Source organism: Saimiri boliviensis, chromosome 6, assembly GCF_048565385.1.
Source record: "Saimiri boliviensis isolate mSaiBol1 chromosome 6, mSaiBol1.pri, whole genome shotgun sequence".
NCBI lineage: Eukaryota > Metazoa > Chordata > Mammalia > Primates > Cebidae > Saimiri > Saimiri boliviensis.
The window spans coordinates 79489058-79508357 of record NC_133454.1 but is presented as its reverse complement, the minus strand read 5'-3'; the positions used below and the strand labels follow the sequence as shown (position 1 = coordinate 79508357).

At 42.9% G+C, this 19300-nt stretch overlaps 1 protein-coding gene and 1 long non-coding RNA gene across 6 annotated transcripts in view; one reads left to right on the top strand and one right to left on the bottom strand.

Moving 5' to 3' along the window:
• The window catches only part of SBF2 (SET binding factor 2), a 478855-nt gene extending 467575 nt beyond the window's left edge, over positions 1-11280 (top strand). For all 5 annotated transcript variants that reach the window (XM_039470842.2, XM_039470843.2, XM_074401080.1 and 2 more), the window contains 5 exons: positions 1158-1262; positions 3396-3589; positions 4267-4354; positions 8169-8300; positions 9270-11280. In XM_039470842.2, the coding sequence (XP_039326776.1) occupies positions 1158-1262; positions 3396-3589; positions 4267-4354; positions 8169-8300; positions 9270-9368 (618 nt within the window). In that variant the 3' untranslated portion in view covers positions 9369-11280. The remainder of the gene's footprint in view (positions 1-1157; positions 1263-3395; positions 3590-4266; positions 4355-8168; positions 8301-9269) is intronic.
• LOC120364609 (uncharacterized) overlaps positions 387-19300 on the bottom strand; it is a 31072-nt gene continuing 12158 nt past the window's right edge. The window contains exon 2 of the long non-coding RNA XR_012518090.1: positions 387-6577. This is a non-coding gene — a long non-coding RNA (uncharacterized LOC120364609). The remainder of the gene's footprint in view (positions 6578-19300) is intronic.

Here is a 19300-nt window from a genome sequence, read left to right as displayed (position 1 = left end):
CATTACAAGGAAGCAATCAAGCAAATGGAGCAATTTACTCCTTCCGGCAGCTTCCCAGCTGTTTTTAGTTGCCCGAGCAGCCTTAGTCAGGCCTTGGCTGTGGCTTTTGTGGGTGCTTTACTTCCTCTGGTCAGAAGTGTGGGTAGTTTCAGTGGCCTGATGGGAGTGCTACCAACCATCTTCTGCAAGGAATGTTCGGGAACGAACCCATCTTGGCAGTAGCCAGCCTGAGGAATAGCTTTGAGCCTTGACAGGGGCCAGACAGTTCCTGAAGAGTCTTTACCCTCTGGTTTCCTGACCAGGAAGAGTATGCTTCAGTGTCACACTGTCACAGAGGCTCTGATCTCCAGCTTCCCTGTCAGAAGGGATATCTTTTTCCTTGGGCATTTCTTTTTTTTTCTTTTTTTTTTTTTTTGAGACGGAGTTTCGCTCTTGTCACCCAGGCTGGAGTGCAATGGCGCAATCTCGGCTCACCGCAACCTCCACCTCCTGGGTTCAGGCAATTCTCCTGCCTCAGCCTCCTAAGTAGCTGGGATTACAGGCACGTGCCACTATGCCCAGCTAATTTTTTGTCTTTTTAGAGACGGGGTTTCACTATGTTGACCAGGATGGTCTCGATCTCTTGACCTCGTGATCCGCCCGCCTCGGCCTCCCAAAGTGCTGGGATTACAGGCTTGAGCCACCGCACCCGGCTCCTTGGGCATTTCTTGGTTCATTCTTTCCACATCTGGTTTGAATCATCAGAGTTGAGGGGTTCCTCCTGTCAAGGACAGACTTCTCATCTACCTCAGCTGTTAGGGCTGGGCCACAGTCCCAGTGCTTGACCTCTTGCTTTGGCTATCAGATTTCCCATGGGCTGCCCAACAGTGCAGATGTCTGGGATACATATTTCACGTCCTAGTATGTAAGCTATCCTGTACCAAAAGGCCTAGATGTAGGTCCTAATAAACCATCTTTGCCACAGTGTGGCATACAAGCTAGAGCTGTCACCACTATTCCTGGCCAGGAGACCTCTGAGGCCCAGGTCCAACACTTTCCTCAACTGTCCTCTGGTCATGCTGCTCATCTGGGCCTAGTACAGAAGCAGTGTGGCTTTGGGGCACATCCTGATTTCCATGAAATACTAATCTATCAAAAAACTTTTAATTTCTTGGCAGGAAATTGAAAAATTGGAACACAAATTGAACCAAGCCCCTGAGAAGTGGCAGCAGCTGTGGGAAAGGGTAACCGTGGACCTTAAAGAAGAACCAAGAACAGATCAGGTGAGTTGGCAGTGCCCCTTGAGACCTACTTCTGAGCTTTCTGAGGGTGTTAAATCAGGTGGAGCCCACTGCCACAGGTGACAAGACCCAGCTGGGTTTATGTCCAGAAGGGGAAGGGTCATGCCCTGGGGGTCCAGAGCAGAAAGTTCCAAATGACTGAATACTTCCTGAGTGTCTCACTTCACCACAGTGATGTAATACTTAGGTCTCAGCACCCTGAATCCAAGGGAAATTAGTGGATTCTTTTCTATCTCAGTGCCTCTGTGGTTTCAGCTGATCTTCCTCCACATGAGGGAGGAGGGGAATGCCAAGACCATGTTTGCTGCAGAGAAAGTATTTTAAAACAAAATATGCTACCTTCTATTGTTCACAATCCCTTTTCTGTTTCTCACTTAAGAAACATTTATTGCCAGGCGTGGTGGCTCACACCTGTAATTCTAGCACTTTGGGAGGCTGAGGCAAGTGGATCATGAGGTCAGGAGATCAAGATCAGCCTGGCCAAGATGGTCAAACCCTGTCTCTACTAAAAACACAAAAATTAGTTGAGCGGGGTGGCACGTGCCTGTAATCCCAGCTACTCAGGAGGCTAAGGCAAGAGAATCACTTGAACTCGGGAGGTGGAGGTTGCAGTAAGTAGAGATCTCACCACTGCACTCCAGCGTGGGCAACAGAGCAAGACTCTGTCTCAAACAAAAAAACTTTTATCATAAAAATATTTTAAAACCAAATATTCTTGTTTTCTGCTTCTTACACCCCATTTCCTATTTCTGATTTAAGAAACTTATCAAGTACGTAATATGTGGAAGCGTCTGTGTTTAGTACCATACACACATTCCCATTTTATTTATCCACTGTGAGGGAGTGGCGTTCCCTCTCCTACATGAGGAACAGGCACAGAGATCATACAGCTGCAATGATCAAACCCACATCAGACAGCCTCCAAATGCAACAAAAGGAAAATTAGGACAGATGAGTGTTCTGAAGAACAGTTCAGGAAGAAAAGGTCAGTGGGCTAGATGTTGTTATAGAAAAGTCAGGAAGAATGGAGGGTGGATGAAAACCTTTGTGGTAAAAAGAGAACATCTGGGGCTCTGTCTCTTACCCTCAAATAGCAATTCAGGAGCTGTTATCAGACAGACAACAGGTAGGTGATATTTTAATGCTTTTTTGTTAGAAAAGTAATAGCTTATTTTTTTCTGATAATGAAAGGTATGTTCATTTTTTTTGAAAGAACACACAGAAAGTTATAAAATAGAAGATGAGAATTACTCACAATTTATAACCTAGAAGTAAACCACTATGCTGTCAAACTTGTTTTATTCTTATAAACCCACATATAAAAGAGATGTACTAGACATACTATTTTAAACCTGCTTTCTTTTTTACTCCACATTGGCATACATATCCTTCCATCTGTCACTGTGTATAAACCAGCATCTTTTTTTTTTTTTTTTAATAGACGGGGTTTTTACCACGTTGGTCAGGCTGGTCATGAACTCCCGACCTCAGGCGATCTACCCACCTTGGCCTCCAAGTGCTTCAATTACAGGCGTGAGCCACCACGCCTGGCCTAAACCAGCATCATCTTTATTTTTTTTGAGATAGAGTCTCACTTTGTTGCCCAGGGTGGAGTGCAGTAGCATGATCACAGCTCACTACAGCCTCAACCTCCCAGGTTCTGGTGATCCTCCCGAGTAGCTGGGACTATAGGCACATACCATACCTGCTCACTTCTTTGCAGTTTTTGTAGAGACGGGGTTTTACTATGTTGCCCAGGCTGGTCTCAAGCTCCTGGACTCCAGTGATCCACTCACCTCTGCCTCCCAAAGCGCTGATATTACAGCTGTGAGCCACCACCGGCCATAGCAGCATCATTTTTAACGGCTGTCTAGAATTCCATTGTATGGAAATGCCATGATTTGTTTAATGTCCCTAATAATGGATGTGTAGATTGTTTCCAGTTTTTTTACCATAATAAATGATAAATGACTAACTCCATGATTGGTATCTTTGTACATTATCTTTGCTCGTTGGTCCAGTTTTTTTCCTTGAGATAAATATTTGTAAATGAAATTTTCTAGTGGGTGGCTTAAGTGTCTGTAAAGCTTTCCTAGTCCCTGTCCTCTTTTTCAGTCCCAAAGACACCTGTCGAGGTCCCCAGGAATTGTGTCTACCAACCTACCTTCCTATCAGAAGAGGTCTCTGCTACACCTCCCAGACAGCAGCATGGGGGAGGAACAGAATTCCAGCATCTCTCCATCCAATGGAGTGGAGCGAAGAGCAGCCACGCTCTATAGCCAGTATACATCCAAGAATGACGAAAACAGGTGACATGCTGAACACTGCTTGGTGTGCTGAAGACTTCCCCACACCACTTGAGGCTAAACCACAGATCCCTCAATAAGCTACGCCTGTGCAGTACAGCCTTTTATAAACTTTAAATGGATTTGCTTTAAATGTTTTTTTAAATGTTTTAGAGGTTTCTTTGAAAGGAAAAAAAAATTACAACTAAAAATAATGCCAAGAGGTTGTAGTTATTTGTAGTTGAGTCCTGATGGCTCTTATCTCATGTCTGCCAGAGTATTTGAGGGAATATGTGTTAGCCAGCACTTTGTCAGTGGCAAACATCAGAAATCCAGCTTATGCTAGTCGAAGCAAAAAGGACTTTACTCACATAAACTAGGACAGCCAAGAGTATGCTAGCTTCTCACACAGTATCTTCTGTCCATTTCCTGGCTCTGCTTTTCCCTCTCTGTGACGTCAGTCCCAACATGGCACGAAAGATGGCTACTAACCATTCCAAGCCTCACAAATGTGGTAATCCCTGCAGAAAGCAGCAGTCTTTCTCCAGAGGTCTAGTAGAAAAATTCTGGGGAGAACCCTTATTGGCCTTTTTTGGATCATCTAGGGGAAATAGAGACTGACAAAAAATGACATCCCCTCCCCTTAACAGCATTTTTTAAGTGAAAATCAAAATTAACTCTCCTGTCATCATTTCTTCTAGGTCCTTTGAGGGAACGCTTTATAAAAGAGGGGCTTTGCTGAAAGGTTGGAAGCCCCGTTGGTTTGTTTTGGATGTAACAAAACATCAGGTAATACTCTTAAAGCCGAAAGAAATTACTTCTGACTAGACTAGTCCCAGTCCCTGGCTATTATGTGGCTCTAGCAGAGAGATACATTCCTCATGTACACACTGCTGTCTTAGTGCCTCTTATATGCAGTCTGGAGGTGTTTTTTGTCTAGAGACAGAGTTTCACTTTTGTTGCCCAGGCTGGAGTGCAATGGCACAATCTCGGCTCACTGCAATCTCTGCCTCCCAGGTTCAAGTGACTCTCCTGCCTCAGCCTCCCAGGTAGCTGGGATTACAGACATGCACCATCACACCCAACTAATTTTTTGTATTTTTAGTAGATGTCCCTGAGTAAGACTACTAGCCTTCTGAGGAAGTGTCCCAAGTAGCTTGGCCTGGTACATGCAGGCAGAGGCGGCAACAGTTGAGCCCAGAGCATACAGCAATAACTTTTTTTTTTTTTTAATGAGACGGGGTTTCACCATGTTGGCCAGGTTGGTCTTGAACTGCTGACCTCAGGTAATCCACCCGCCTCAGCCTTCCAAAGTGCTGGGATTAACAAGCGTGAGCCACCACGCCCGGCAACTTTTTTTTTTTTTTTTTTTTTTTGATGCCCAAATATCTCTTGCTGCCTGCTCTTAAAACCCAGGGGAGGGGATTCCTGAGGTTTTCAGCCTGTTGCATACATACCATATGCACATATAAGCCTGTGCTTAAGAATAATCCCCAGAATACAGGTTACTTTCATCCCTGAAGCAGAAAGCATCCATTCAAAACAGTGGGCATTAATTTATTCTACAAACATTGAACACCACCTCTGTGCCCATTTTTGTACTGGTTAGTAAAGAACACATTGTTACCCTTCAAAGATGGCAGCAAAAGGGAAGTAAAAGGGCCCCAAAAGAGGCAGAAGGGAATGTGCCCACCCAAACTTGGAATTCACTGTGGGCAAATACTAGATTGGACCTTGCTGACTATGTCAAGAAATTTTTTGCCTATTGTTAGGTTCTTAGATATTCCTGTAGCAGTCTCTGCAATCCTTAGCATCATAGTCTTTACTCCAGTGATTTCAAGGGAGAGCGATTCCTACCCACACCTCCAGCAACTCTCTACCCTGCATTACTGAAAGCTGCATTGTCTCCTGTTTTCCCACCACAGGCCTTACTCCACCTTGGAACTGACCAGTTAGCCTTGAGGCTGAGGCTTACACATTTTCATTCTCAATGCATTTATCTGTAAAATGGAATCTGTTAGGAAAGACTGGAACTGTTACTCCTATACAGTATTTTGGTTGGACCTGCATCTAGAAGACTCCTTCCAAATGAAGACTGTATTTGGGGACTAGCTTTTCCTCTGCTCAGGGAGTTTCATAAAGATTACAGAGTAAGGCTGGGCATGGTGGCTCATGCCTGTAATTCTAGCACTTTGGCAGGCCAAGGAGAGCAGATCACCTGAGGTCAGGAGTTGGAGACCAGCCTGGCCAACATAGTGAAACCCCATCTCTACTAAAAATACAAAAAAATTAGCCAGGCGTGGTGGCACATGCTTGTAATCCCAGATACTGGGGAGGCTGAGGCAGGAGAATCACTTGAATCTGGGAGGCGGAGGTTGCAGTGAGCCAAAATAGTGCCATTGCACTCTAGCCTGGGCAACGAGCAAAACCCTGTCTCAAAAAAAAAATTACAGAGTCTGTGAGACAATATAGAGAATTTATGTTCAAATATGCAAATGGAAGTCCTTTTAGGGAGCCACACTCTGAAATCATAGAGCCTATACTATGTAAAAAAAAGTTCCATTGAACTTCTAAATATAACATGGGAGAATGTCATAATTTTTCTATAATTTACAATTACATCAAATTATACCTGCATTGTTACCAGTCTTCTGGACTTTCTTTTTTTTTTTGACACGGAGTCTCACTCTGTTGCCAGGCTGGAGTACAGTGGTGCGATCTCAGCTCACTGCAACCTCTGCCTCCCAGGTTCAAGCAATTTTGCCTCAGCCTCCTGAGTAGCTGGGATTACAGGTGCCCACCACCATGCCTAGCTAATTTTTGATATTTTTAATAGAGATGGGGTTTCACCATGTTGCCCAGGATGGTCTTGATCCCTTGACCTCGTGATCTACCCACCTCTTCCTCCCAATGTGCTGGGATTACAGGCATGAGCCACTGCGCCCGGCCTTCTTCTGGACTTCTTTAACGTGAAAGATACAGTTTTTCCACTTAGCCTTGTTCATACAATGCCTGAGAAGAGAGAGAGAGAAAAGTCTCAGGCCAGAACCACAGTGTCAGAAGCACCAGATGCTTTCCTACCATGTATGCTGGGGAGTAAAATCCACAGATTATAGCCCAATAAGGCTTATTCTTTAGCAGTTTGACTTTTTTCTTTTTTCTTATTCCAAAAGCCAATACATGCTTATTATGCCACATTCAAACATTTCATAGAGGTCTCCAAGTCCCCTGTGTAGTCAGGCTATTTATTGTGTTCTTCAAAAATCATTTTATATCTATATGCTGTTTGGAACTTGATTTTTAAAATGTCTTGAACAGTTTTCCTATATGAGTTCTATATAAACTCATATAGATCCTCTGTATTCTTTTTGAAAAGCTGTATAGTATTCTATTTTATTGAGGAATTGTCATTTAATGTATTCACTGCAACATGAAAGATAAATATGTCTTTTCCAATGTTTAGCTGATAAAGCTAGAGGAAACCTCTCCATGCATGTTTCTTTGCATGCTTGTGGGAGAGAATTTCTGTAAGCCTACTTTATAAAGGTGAGAAAGGTATTTCAATAGGCATAAACATTCTAAATTTTACTTGACATTGCCAAAGTGTTCCCCAAAAAATTTCTAACCAGTTATATTCACACTGGTAGTATTTGAGATTATCTAGTAACTTACTGGATAATATCAGCCATTTTTAATATTTCTCATTCCAAAAGTAAAATCTCATTTATTGTCCTTTTCTTGTCTTTGATTAATGAGGTTATCTTTTCATTTTTTATTATTATTATTTTTTTAAAGACAGGGTTTCACCATGTTGGTCAGGCTGGTCTTGAACTCCCGACCTCAGGTGATCCACCCACCTTGGCCTCCAAAGTGCTTGGATTACAGGCGTGAGCCACCATGCCCGGTGGTGGATCATCTTTTCAGATGTTTATAGGTCATTTGTATTTCTCTGTGACTTGCCTGTTGAGATATTTTGATCATTTTTCTACTAGATTGTCTTTTTCTTATCAATTTCTGGAATTCTGTATATTACTAAACATTAGTCCCATTTTTATATATTACATTTACTTTTTACAGTTGCTAGTTGACTATTTTTTGAGACAGGGTCTTACTGAGGCTGGAGTACATGATCTCAGCTCACTGCAGCTCGACCTCCCAGGCTCAAACAATCCTCCCAGCTCAGCCTCCTGAGTAGCTGGAACTATGGGTGTACACCACCATGATTGGCTATTATTTGTATTTTTTGTAGAGACAGGTTACCCAGGCTGGTCTCGAACTCCTGGGCTTAAGTGATCTGCCCACCTTGGCCTCCCAAAGTGCTGGGATTACAGGCGTAAACCACCACACCCAGTCTTAATTCTATTTTTTAAGATATAATACATTTATTTGTTTGATTTTCAAACAGTACGTAAGTCTTTCCCCAAAGCCACCTAGTTCTTCCTAGAAGCAATAAGTATTATTAATTTTTTGTGTATTCTTCCAGGCATAGTTTAGCATATATAACCAAGGTACAGAGGAAGGTATTCAAATACAGTTTGAAAAGCCATGTCATTTTCTGTTTCTGTATCTCTCATATCTCATTTTTGTATCCTTTTGGTTCCAGCTGAGATACTATGACTCAGGTGAGGACACAAGCTGTAAAGGCCACATTGATCTGGCGGAAGTAGAAATGGTCATCCCTGCTGGCCCCAGCATGGGAGCCCCAAAGCACACAAGTGACAAGGCTTTCTTTGATGTAAGTTGATCTTACTTCTCTTTTCCTGGCTCTGCCTGCACATCTTTCTGTCCCCAAGAATTATGGGACCCTCAGAGGAATTGGTGGTGACTGCAAATGGATGGCAGACCCCCTTGCTGTGGGAATTATTCCAGAGCTTGAACTCAGCACTACAGACCCCCAAGGCTATCCTCTCTTGCTCTCTTTGTGTCTCAGAAAAGCTGCATACTGCTTTGTGCAAAAGGAGTCCAGCCGCACATAGAAACAGATGAACTCCTTGTTAAATGTTGTTAGTTATTTTAGTCACCACCTGCTTTCAAGAGCAGATGTGTTCAGTGGTTTTCATGCTTGACCATCCATAAAAGACTGTCCTTAGTCACAAATGATAACTATCTACCCTAACATCTTCAGCAGCCCTTAGGTGGGCCATGGGGCATTTATAGGCCACATAATAGAAGATGTATGTAGTCCTGGGAGTCAAGCAGGGTTTCATGAAAAGGACAGGTCATCCTCTAGGGCCCTGCTCAGGCCATGAGACCATTTTCCTGACAGTGGGCTTCTAATATGGCTCCAACTGGAGAAAGAGGACAAAAAGGCCAACTGTATGGTGTGGATGAATCTCAGGCATCCCCCTGGAGCACACGGAGCTCCATCACCTTTAGTGCATTGGTGCAGTGCATGGGAGAGGTTAAAGGCACCATTCATTGCTGACTCTTCCTCCTTAGTCAAAGAAGACACCAAGAAAATGCAAAGTAAAGCACTCCCAGTGTGTCTTCTTTTTCTGCCAGTACCCTTCTGTTAGCATCCCCTATGACTCTAGAGACCAGAAAAGTAAAGGCAATGACAGTATGGTCGCTGAGGAAGAAGAATTCATAGAGGTTCTCGGACAGTATGGAAAAGGGAAGGTCACAGGGATTGATTTACCACTTACCCAAACCCATAAAACAGCCCTGCCCTTCATCTCTGGTTCTCTGTCATTTGGTTTTGTAGCTCAAGACCAGCAAACGTGTGTATAACTTCTGTGCCCAAGATGGACAGAGTGCCCAGCAATGGATGGACAGGATCCAGAGCTGTATCTCTGATGCCTGATGCCCATGGTCAACCCACACAGAAGAAATAGAGGAACATATGCTGCCAGTTAGAAAACAAGCATGAATCCTTGAGGAGCTGACGACAAGTTATTCCAGGGCCTGAGGTTTTCCTGCCCAGTCCCCTCTTGCAGGAGTTGCGATCTCTACTTAACCTGGATAGTTGTTTCACACAGGTCTGGTCAAGAGCCCCATGCACTCCCTGTATCTTGCACTAAATTTTTCTAACAGGGTCTAGTGGTTAGTGATCAGATGTCTCCTGAGCCAAAACTGTGAACCTCACCCAGACAAAATGGCTTCCACCTACTTGGGTCCTTCTTCATGAAAGCTATAGATCCTTTTTTGTTCTCCAAGGTCATAATTTCCTTGGAGAGCTGTCTAACAAGCAAAAATCTAAACACTCCAAGGTTGTCTCATATTCTACATCGACTTAGGTTTCCTATCAGAGGAATCTACTTGTACTGCCTGACGTTTGAGATGCTCAGTTCTCTGGTGCTCCCAAGAGGTGCTTCTGTGGTCCCTGCTTTGCCATTGGGGTTCACAACAAGAGACATCATTGTTCAGTATCAGGCAAAGAGGGAGCACACATCATTATTCTGATGAAAAAAGATTATCCAGGGAATGGTGCAACAATGACCAGCCCAATAGAGGAAAACACTACTTCCAAAACACTGAATTCTCTAAACCAGAGATGCTCTGAGGATCCAGGGCCTTGTGTTCTTATGTATTTTCTTCTTCCTGACAGTTTTTTTTTTTTTTTTTTTTCCAAAATAACATGCAAAAAAGCTGAATGCACTAACTCACAAAACAAACACTTGCACTGAACTCCTAATGAAGTGAAGATGTTGGAAAGACAGAGACCAGCTATTTAGGACCACACACATCTATGACAAGGGCTTGTGTAGATCACAGTCACCTGTAGCATGACTGGATACCCAAACTACATTTCTACACATGAAAAGAACGAACTGTTTTTAGATTTTCTTTACTTTAAGATCTTGTGTTTGTTTAGCTTAAGACCCAAGAAATGCTGTTTGCTCATGGTAAACAGAAACAGCATCTTTGCTACAACCACTGGCACCAGCTGGCGTCATAGGTAGCTACATCATTGCATTTGTTTTGAAATGTTAATATGTTAAATACTAAACTAATATTTCAAAAATGTGTATATATGATTTCTATATCCTTGTTTTTCAGATAGCCTGCTTATAATTTAATATAAATTAACTGATTCATTCATAAGATTTCAATAATGAAATGGTTCCCTTTTTAAAAAATAAAAATACTTTCTTTGTAGATTAAAAAAAAAAATCAGAGGCCAGGCGTAGTGGCTCACGCCTGTAATCCAAGCACTTTGGAGGCCAAGGCGGGCAGATCACCTGAGGTCGGGAGTTCAAGACCTGCCTGACTAACATAGTAAAACCCCATCTTTATATATATATAAAAAAAGTGATAAATCAGATTTTCAAATTTAAAATTGTCTACACACTAGGAAATAGAACTGTGTTAATATATAAGAAATTTGGAGAAGTATGAAGGACTTTTCTATCATTTCCATTTTATAAACTGCCACCTGTGAAAATGGTTTTTGCACATTATTTGTATTTTCTTTGTATATGAAATAATTTTTTGTACTTTGTAAAATATGGAGCCCATTGTACCTTCAAGCTATTTGAGACTATACACAGTGCTTCTTTTTTAACTGGATTATTTTAACTTTCATGAAGGCATTACATTGCCTTACATTCACTAACCACCTTGAATTAAACTTATTTCTTAAGAAAAAGCATCCCTCATTTACTGTGAAATAAAGTTCATTCTGCAGTGCACAGCACTCAAGAGAGTACTCAGGATTCATACATTAGACTAAAAGTTCAAGAATAAAACAAAGCGTGACCCACTTTGTACCTTAATTCTCCTAATGTCATTACTGCCCTTTGCTCAAGAAGTAACCAGGGATACTAGACATGCCAGCATGAGCTTCTGGGTTCCAGACATACTTCTGCAGAGTTTAAGTAAGAGACTTGAGGCCAAGATTCTCACATGTACTGCCACTACTACCACTGCCTCTAATAAGCTGTTTGAAGTTGGTTAAGTCCCTTACCTATTCTGGGTACATTCTACCACCTACAGTATATGCTAATCTGTGAAAATTTTAGGCATGAGATATTGAAGTCTGGTTGAACAGCAGATTTTTCTGCTTCAGGGAATTGCTAGCCAGCATAAATGATCAATGATTTCAGTTCTAGACAATACTTCCTTTGTTAAGCCCATGAGTTTACCTCATGTAGCCAACAGAGAATCCAAGTTTTCATCTCAAGGCTGAGCCTTTAAGTCCTTTGACATCCGGAGTCCTCTGAGCTAACGAAGAGGGCGCCAAAGAACCACTGAGGCTCAAGGTGAGACAGTGACATATCCCTCTTGAGCTTTCTCGGTTCTCCTCAGTCTCCAGAGCATGCTGATCTAGCCAAGGGCCCTCAAGCCTTTCCTTGGTCCTAGGCCTCTCAGCAGCTACTATTATGCTTTGCTTATGTCCCTGAGATTCAGTGAGGAGGGAAACAACTGGGATTAGGGGTTGAATAAAAGCTGTGTTCACAGTGTCAGTGTCTGGATGCCTGCCCTTAATTTCTCAGGTCTTAGCTGTGAAAAGGGAGAAGGATACTGGGTTCTGTAAGCCAAAAATAAAATTCTAAGCCCCCCAGATGACTAAATGGACCCCGTCAGCCAACAGGATTCCAAAGAAACCTGAAAAACCAGTTCCGGCCATGATGCTGGGGCAAGGAGGTAGACAAGCCTCATTATACCCACTCCTTTTTGGGGTTTAGACACAACCGACCAGCATTAATATTAAAACAGATCTTAAGACTAACAAAACAGACTGTCACTATAAGATACCAAATTCCAACCTGACTCTAATATAGCATCACATAACAGATAGCAAGCCCTAAAAGAAATCAAAGTTTTTTTATCCCAAAATACATTTATTTTACATATTTTGAAATGGCCCCACCGAGCTATATCCTGGGGGTGGTTTATAGTCTATAGAGAATCCCTTTCCCTTCCCAAGTCTTATTCTGATCCTGAAGAGATTAGCTAAGAGTCTAGTACCTTTTAAAGGTGTGAATAGGAAACATTTTCGATCTATTGCCTCTAAAGGGCAGCCACCTTGAGATTTCATCAACCCCTTATCTTAACCCAGACACTCCTTTCAATTGATTTCAGGCTTTTAGATAATAACTCTTTCAACCAATTGCCAATCAGAAAATCTTTGAATCCGCCTATGACCTATAAGCTTCGTCCTTTCCAGGCCAAACCAATGTGTATTTCACATATGTCGGTTGATGTCTTACGTCTCCCTAAAACATAAAAACCCAACTACCTTGGGCTTGTATTCTCAGGACCTCCTGAGACTGTGTCCTGGGTCATGATCCTTAACTTTGGAAAAATAAATCTCTTAATTGATTGAGACCTGTCTTATATACTTTTTTGGTTTACAGTTCCAAGGGAGAATGACCAAGGCCTGGCAACCTGCAAGAGCCTTAACAGGGCCCTTCCTTCTGTGGTCCCGTGACAAAACCCTTCTAATCTGGGCTCTTGAAAGGTGGAAACTCGGCCGGGCGCAGTGGCTCACACCTGTAATCCCAGCACTTTGGGAGGCCGAGGCAGGCAGATCACGAGGTCAAGAGATCAAGACCATCCTGGCCAACATGGTGAAACCCTGTCTCTGAAAAAAAGAAAGATGGAAACTCAAAGGAACGCATTAGTATGGGTCACTTCCCAACTCCTTTGACCCAAACCATTTATTCTCACCTCCCAAACCCCTTCACTCTACTATCTCCACCCCAGAGCTAGAGCTTAAACTGCAAATAACATGGCTGATCTGCTTCTCAAGGGAAATTGACATTCTTGGGTGTTTAATCACGGGTTTTTATAAGAGTTAAGTAATACTATCATCCCATGAAGAATTTCTGAAAGATCCCAAGCTGATAACAGGGAAGTGTCCTCAGCAATACCAGCCAAAGCTATTAATTAAGCAATGAATAAAGCAGTATTAACAAAGAGAGAGGGTTTACAGCAGCACCATCAAACATGTAGAATGCAGGCCACATAGGTATCTTTTAAGAAAACAAAAAGACATTAATTTTAATATATTTGTTTTTCTTCATATATTTAATCCAATTATGTCAAAAATATCATTTTAATGAGTAAACAATACCAAAAACAATGAAATATATTCCCTGTTCCTACTAAGTCCTCAAAATCCAGTGTGTATTTTATACTTAACAGCACATCTGAGCTTGGACTAATATGTTTTTTTCAGAGGCCACTTGTGATAAAACAAACGCATGTCATGTTTTATACTAGTTCTCCAACATCAACTGGACATCCAACAATTCAGTTCAAGTTTGACACTAACTGCCCAGATTTAGCATAGACTCCACAAGTTCAGGTCTGTCCTCAAGACTGCCCCCACTTCAAACACTAGCTGCAAGTTCCAAGGGCCACCAGAACTTCTGACCAACCAGCTATAAATATGAAGGTTTCCACCCCCATCCTCAGATTCAGTAATTTGCCAGAACAAATCACAGAACTTAGAAAAACACTTTACTTAGATTTACAGCTTACTTCTAAGGGGTACACTTCAGATCAGCCAAAGGGAAGAGATGCTCAGTATGGAGGGAGGCAGCACACCACCTTCCCAGTACCTGATGTGATCACAACCTGGAGGCACTCCTTATCTCATCATTCAAGAGTTTTTACAACCCAGTCTCCAGTGACCCTCCCTCCCCTGAGGAAAGTTCACTTGTTTAGCCTTTCAGATGACCAGCCTACATCCTTAACCTATCTAGGGACCCCACACTGGATCACCTTGTTAGCATAAAGTCAGGTGTTGAAGGGTAGTGATGAATAACAAAAGATACTCCCAAAGGGTGGGCTATGTTAGGGATAATAAAATATCACTTAGGAAATTTCTATGGTTTTAGAAAACTGTGTGCCTGAAACACAGAACAAAGAACAAATGTATTTTGTACTATACCACAACTAGCCTTATTTCCACTGCTACCACACTAAACAATGCATATTTACAGCAAATAGCCTGCTCACAGTAGAGCCTGGGGTGGGAAGAGCTGGGTGGCAAGAGACCTGGGTTCTAGTGCTGTTCTCTTCTAATCTAATCTATGACCTTGAACCAGTCCCTTCACTTTGCTGGGCTTTGACTTATAAAATGCAGGACCCAAATGATCTGTTACTTTGTGATTCCAAATAGTTACCTTGGCAAGGACTCAGTTTCCAAACTGAGATTTAAAGGATTTGCTGAAAAATCCGAATCATCTAAATCAGTGCTTCTCAAATTATAATGCATATATGAATCATCTTGTTAAAATGAGATTCTGATTCAGTAGGTTTGAGGTGGGGCTTGACAATCTGCATTTCTAATGAGGCCAGTGCTGTTGGTCCAAGGACCACACTTGGAGGAACAGAAATGTGTCTCAGTCCTCTGAGAAGCAGATGTCAGATAGGCAGAAACAGGGGAGGCTGGAAGAGCCAAGAGACCATGATGCAGCTGTGATCCTTGTGAAAAGAAAGGGAAGAAAAGAAAGCTGAATGGAGGAGTCTTGGTTTCAGTGCAATTCTAAGGAAGTTCATCCTTGAGCCATCAGGGTGATGGAATCCCACAGTTTCCAAGAATGGGCCTTCCTAGGATCCCTGCCATGCCCAGTCATTGGCTAGGAGCAGTCCATGGGAAGGATGGTATTGCAAACACGTAATAGATTTCAGAATACACCAGCTGAGGCCAATAGTCAATGACAGTCCCTGCAGTCAGAGATCTGAGAATTCTTTTCATAGAATAACTTTTCTTTTTTTCTTTTTTTTGAGATGGAGTTTCGCTCTTGTTACCCAGGCTGGAGTGCAATGGCGCGATCTCGGCTCAACGCAACCTCCGCCTCCTGGGTTCAAGCAATTCTCCTGCCTCAGCCTCCTGAGTAGCTGGGATTACAGGCAAGCGCCACCATACCCAGCTAATTTTTTGCATTTTTAGTAGAGACGGGGTTTCACCATGTTGACCAGGATGGTCTCGATCTCTCGACCTCGTGATCCACCCGCCTCGGCCTCCCAAAGTGCTGGGATTACAGGCTTGAGCCACCGCGCCCAGCTATAGAATAACTTATCAATGTTAAATTTATCAGAATCAAAATAGAGTCACTTAAAAAAAAAAAAAAACTGATAAATTGAGCCAGGGAAAGCTATGAAGCGAAAGTTCTCATGCATAAATGCCTGATAACAAAAACTATCACAAAAAAAAGCCGCAAAAATTGCAACCTTACACAAAAATACTCCTGTGAAGGCATCTGTCCAGTCTTGGATTAGTGTCACCCTTGTTACCGATCCTTGTAGCCAGGATAATTATCTCAAAACAATTATGTAATGATCCTCATTTTTCCTTTAAAAACCTTTGTGTTCCTTTACCTCCCTAAATACACACATAGTTTACTATCGTGTTATATATGTATTCCCATTGGAATGCCCTTGATATAGTTTGGATGTGTGTCCTCACCCAAATTTCATGTTGAAACATCATCCCCAATTGGAGGTGGGGCCCGGTGGGAGCTGATTGGATCACGGGGTTGGATTTCTCATGAATGGTTTAGTACCATCAACTTGGTACTATTCTCATGACAGTGAGTCAGTTCTTGTGAGGTTTAAAAGTGTGTGGCATGTTCCCCCTCACTTTCTTGCTCCTGCTCTGGCCATGTGACATGCAAGCTCCTGCTTGGCCCTCTACCATGATTGTAAGTTTCCAGAGGCCTCTTCAGAAGTATATGCCACTGTGCTTCCCATACAGCCTGCAAACCAATTCAGCCTCTTAAAGGTGTTTGTTGTTGTTGTTGTTTTGAGACAAGGTCCTGCTATGACACCCAGGCAGTGGCACAATGACAGCTAACTGCAGCCTTGACCTCCTGGGCTCAAGCAATCCTCCCATCTCAGCCTCCTGAGTAGCTGGGACTACAGCTGTGCACCACCATGCCCAGCTAATATTTTGATTTTCTTTTTTTTTTTTTTTGAGACAGTCTCACTCTGTCGCCTAGGCTGGAGTGCAGTGGTATGATTATGGCTCACTGCAACCTCTGCCTCCCGGGTTCAGGCAATTCTCCTGCCTCGGCCTCCTGAGTAGCTGGGATTACAGGCATGTGCCACCACGCCCAGCTAATTTTTGTATTTTTGTATTTTTTTTTTTTTTATGAGACATGAGGTTTCACCATGTCGGTCAGGCTGGTTTTGAACTCCCGACCTCGTGATCCACCTGCCTCGGCCTCCCAAAGTGCTGGGATTACAGGCGTGAGCCACTGTGCCCGGCCTATTTTGATTCTTTTATAGAGACAAGGTCTCACTATATTGTCCAAGATGGCCTTAAACTCATGGGTTCAAATACTCCTCCCAACTTGGCCTTCCACAGTGCTAGGATTCCAGGCATGAGCCAGCGCACCTGGTCTCAGGTGTTTCTTTATAGCAATACAAGAACAGATGAATACAGCCCTATTAAATAAACATCATTTTCTTTTAGAGAGCCTTTCTATTATTTAGGGTGACCTAAATGGTCTTCTGATATTCTGCCCTCGAACATCAGACTCCAAGTTCTTCAGTTTTGGGACTCAGACTGGCTTTCCTTGCTCCTCAGCTTGCAGATGGCCTATTGTGGGACCTTGTGATCATGTGAGTTAGTACTTGATAAACTCTCCTTTATATATATCTGTCTATCCTATTAGTTCTGTCTCTCTAGAAAACCCTGACTAATACATGCATGTGTATACATTCCTGGGTTAAAATTTTTGTGAACTCTTTTTCTTGGTTTCATTTTGGTTTGGTTACATGAATCTGTAAATTATTTGGCTCCTTTCCCTTGCTTGCTTCTAAAAACCTGAGGGCAAAAATAAATATTCTAAATGGCAGGTTCAGGAAGCCTATTTAAAAGCCACTAGGACAGTCACCACTATCCAAAACATGGGTCCAAACTCTTGACATTCTCTGACAGGATTTACAGGATTTTCTTTGCTCTCAATTGAATACCAAGGTTTTGTGAGACTCCAGCCAGCTACATATTATGGCCTTTTCTCATGAATATATTTAAACTAATGGGCAGGTGCTGTGGCTAAAGCCTGTAATCCCAGCACTTTGAGAGGTAAAAGCAGATGGATCACTTGAGCCCAGGGGTTTGAGACCAGCCTGGGCAACATGGCAAAGCCCCATCTCTACAAAAAATATAAAAATTAGGTAGGCATGATGGCATGCACCTGTCATCCCAGCTACTTGGGAGGCTGAGGCAGGAAGATCAAGTGAGCCCAGGAAGTTGAAGTTGCAGTGAGCCATGATCACACCACTCTACTCCGGCCTGGGCAACAGAGCAAGACCCTGTCTCAAAAATAACAACAACAACAAATACTAATGGACAGATCGTATCAAGGAAAATTCAGAGCTCAACTGGTCATTATTTGAACTCTAAAAAAGAGAGCTGAGCGTGGTGGCTCACGCCTGTAATCCCAGCACTTTGGGAGGCCGAGGCAGTTGGATTGCTTGAGGCCAGGAGTTCTAGAACAGCCTGGCCAACATGGTCAAATCCCATCTCTGCCAAAATTACAAAAATTAGCTGGGCGTAGCCGTGCATGCCTGTAATCCCAGCTACTTGGGAGGGCGAGGCATAAGAATCACTTGAACCTAGGAGGCAGAGTTTGCAGTGAGCTGAGTTCATGCCACTGTACCCCAGCCTGGGTAACAGACTGAGACTCTGTCTCAAAAAAATAAAAATTAAAAATAAAAAAGAGTCATAATTTGAACTCTCTAAAATACACTACAACTATAGTGTTAACATACTATAGTTGTATGTTAACATGATAATGTTACCACAGTCTACCCCCTTGTGCCACACAGATCTTTACTCTCCACCAGGTTCAGGGAGAGTTCCTCCCTATTTCCCTTGGGCCTCTATTCCCAAGGAGAACTCAGAATAAAGCAGGAGGTCTGTGGGGCTAACTACAGCCCCTACCAATGAAGTTAATCTTAGAGCTATAACTGGCATTCATCCTCTCCCTCTTCAACTATCTATTCTAAATTCCCCTTACCCTCAACAACCTCCTCAGATGTTGGTTGCTTACCTGGTAGTGTGACCCAAACCTTTATTCTAGGGGTGAGGGGAGGGGAGGAAAGGGGAGGGGCTAAATGCTAAATAATCAAACCCTTCTCAGGGTTGCTGCACATCCTTTCACAATTACAGTGGGGTACCTGGAGGTGCCCAGTGGATCATACAGGCTTCGCACACATTCCTCCTGCCCCCATTATGCAGAAGCAGCCTTGCTCCTTCCTGTTGATCAGGGTCAGTTATCCCTGCCAGTATGATGATATTCTTCTTGTCTGCTGGCTTCTGATCATAAAGAATCCCAAGTGTCTGTGGCAACCACAAACCATAGTTCAATAGGACCCTTCCTATTATAGTGTCCCCCAGTTAAGGGCTATGCTATGTGGAATTACATGCCTTTGGATAAGGCATTCTGTAAGTCTCTGGAAAGTGATGCTAAGTGGCTCTGTGGTGAGGAAAGGCAATCCCATGCCCAGAATAAGTTTCTATCCCTGTAAAGATGAACCATTGTCCCTTCCAGAATGGAAAGGGCCTGATGCAGTTGACGTGCCTCAAGTGATGAGTTGGTCTCAAGGAATAGTACCATTTCAGGGGCGCAGCATTGGTCTCTGAGAAGAGTCCAGGGGACATTCAAAGGCCCCTAGACTCTTCTACCATATCACATCACAGTCATCTCCAAAAGGCCTCTTAAAGAGGGGCCATGATGATGCTTTGAGCTCCAAGTGTTAACGTCAACTCAAACTCTGCATCTACTATGCCTCATAATATCTTGTTATCCCCATTTCTCTAGTGAATCATCA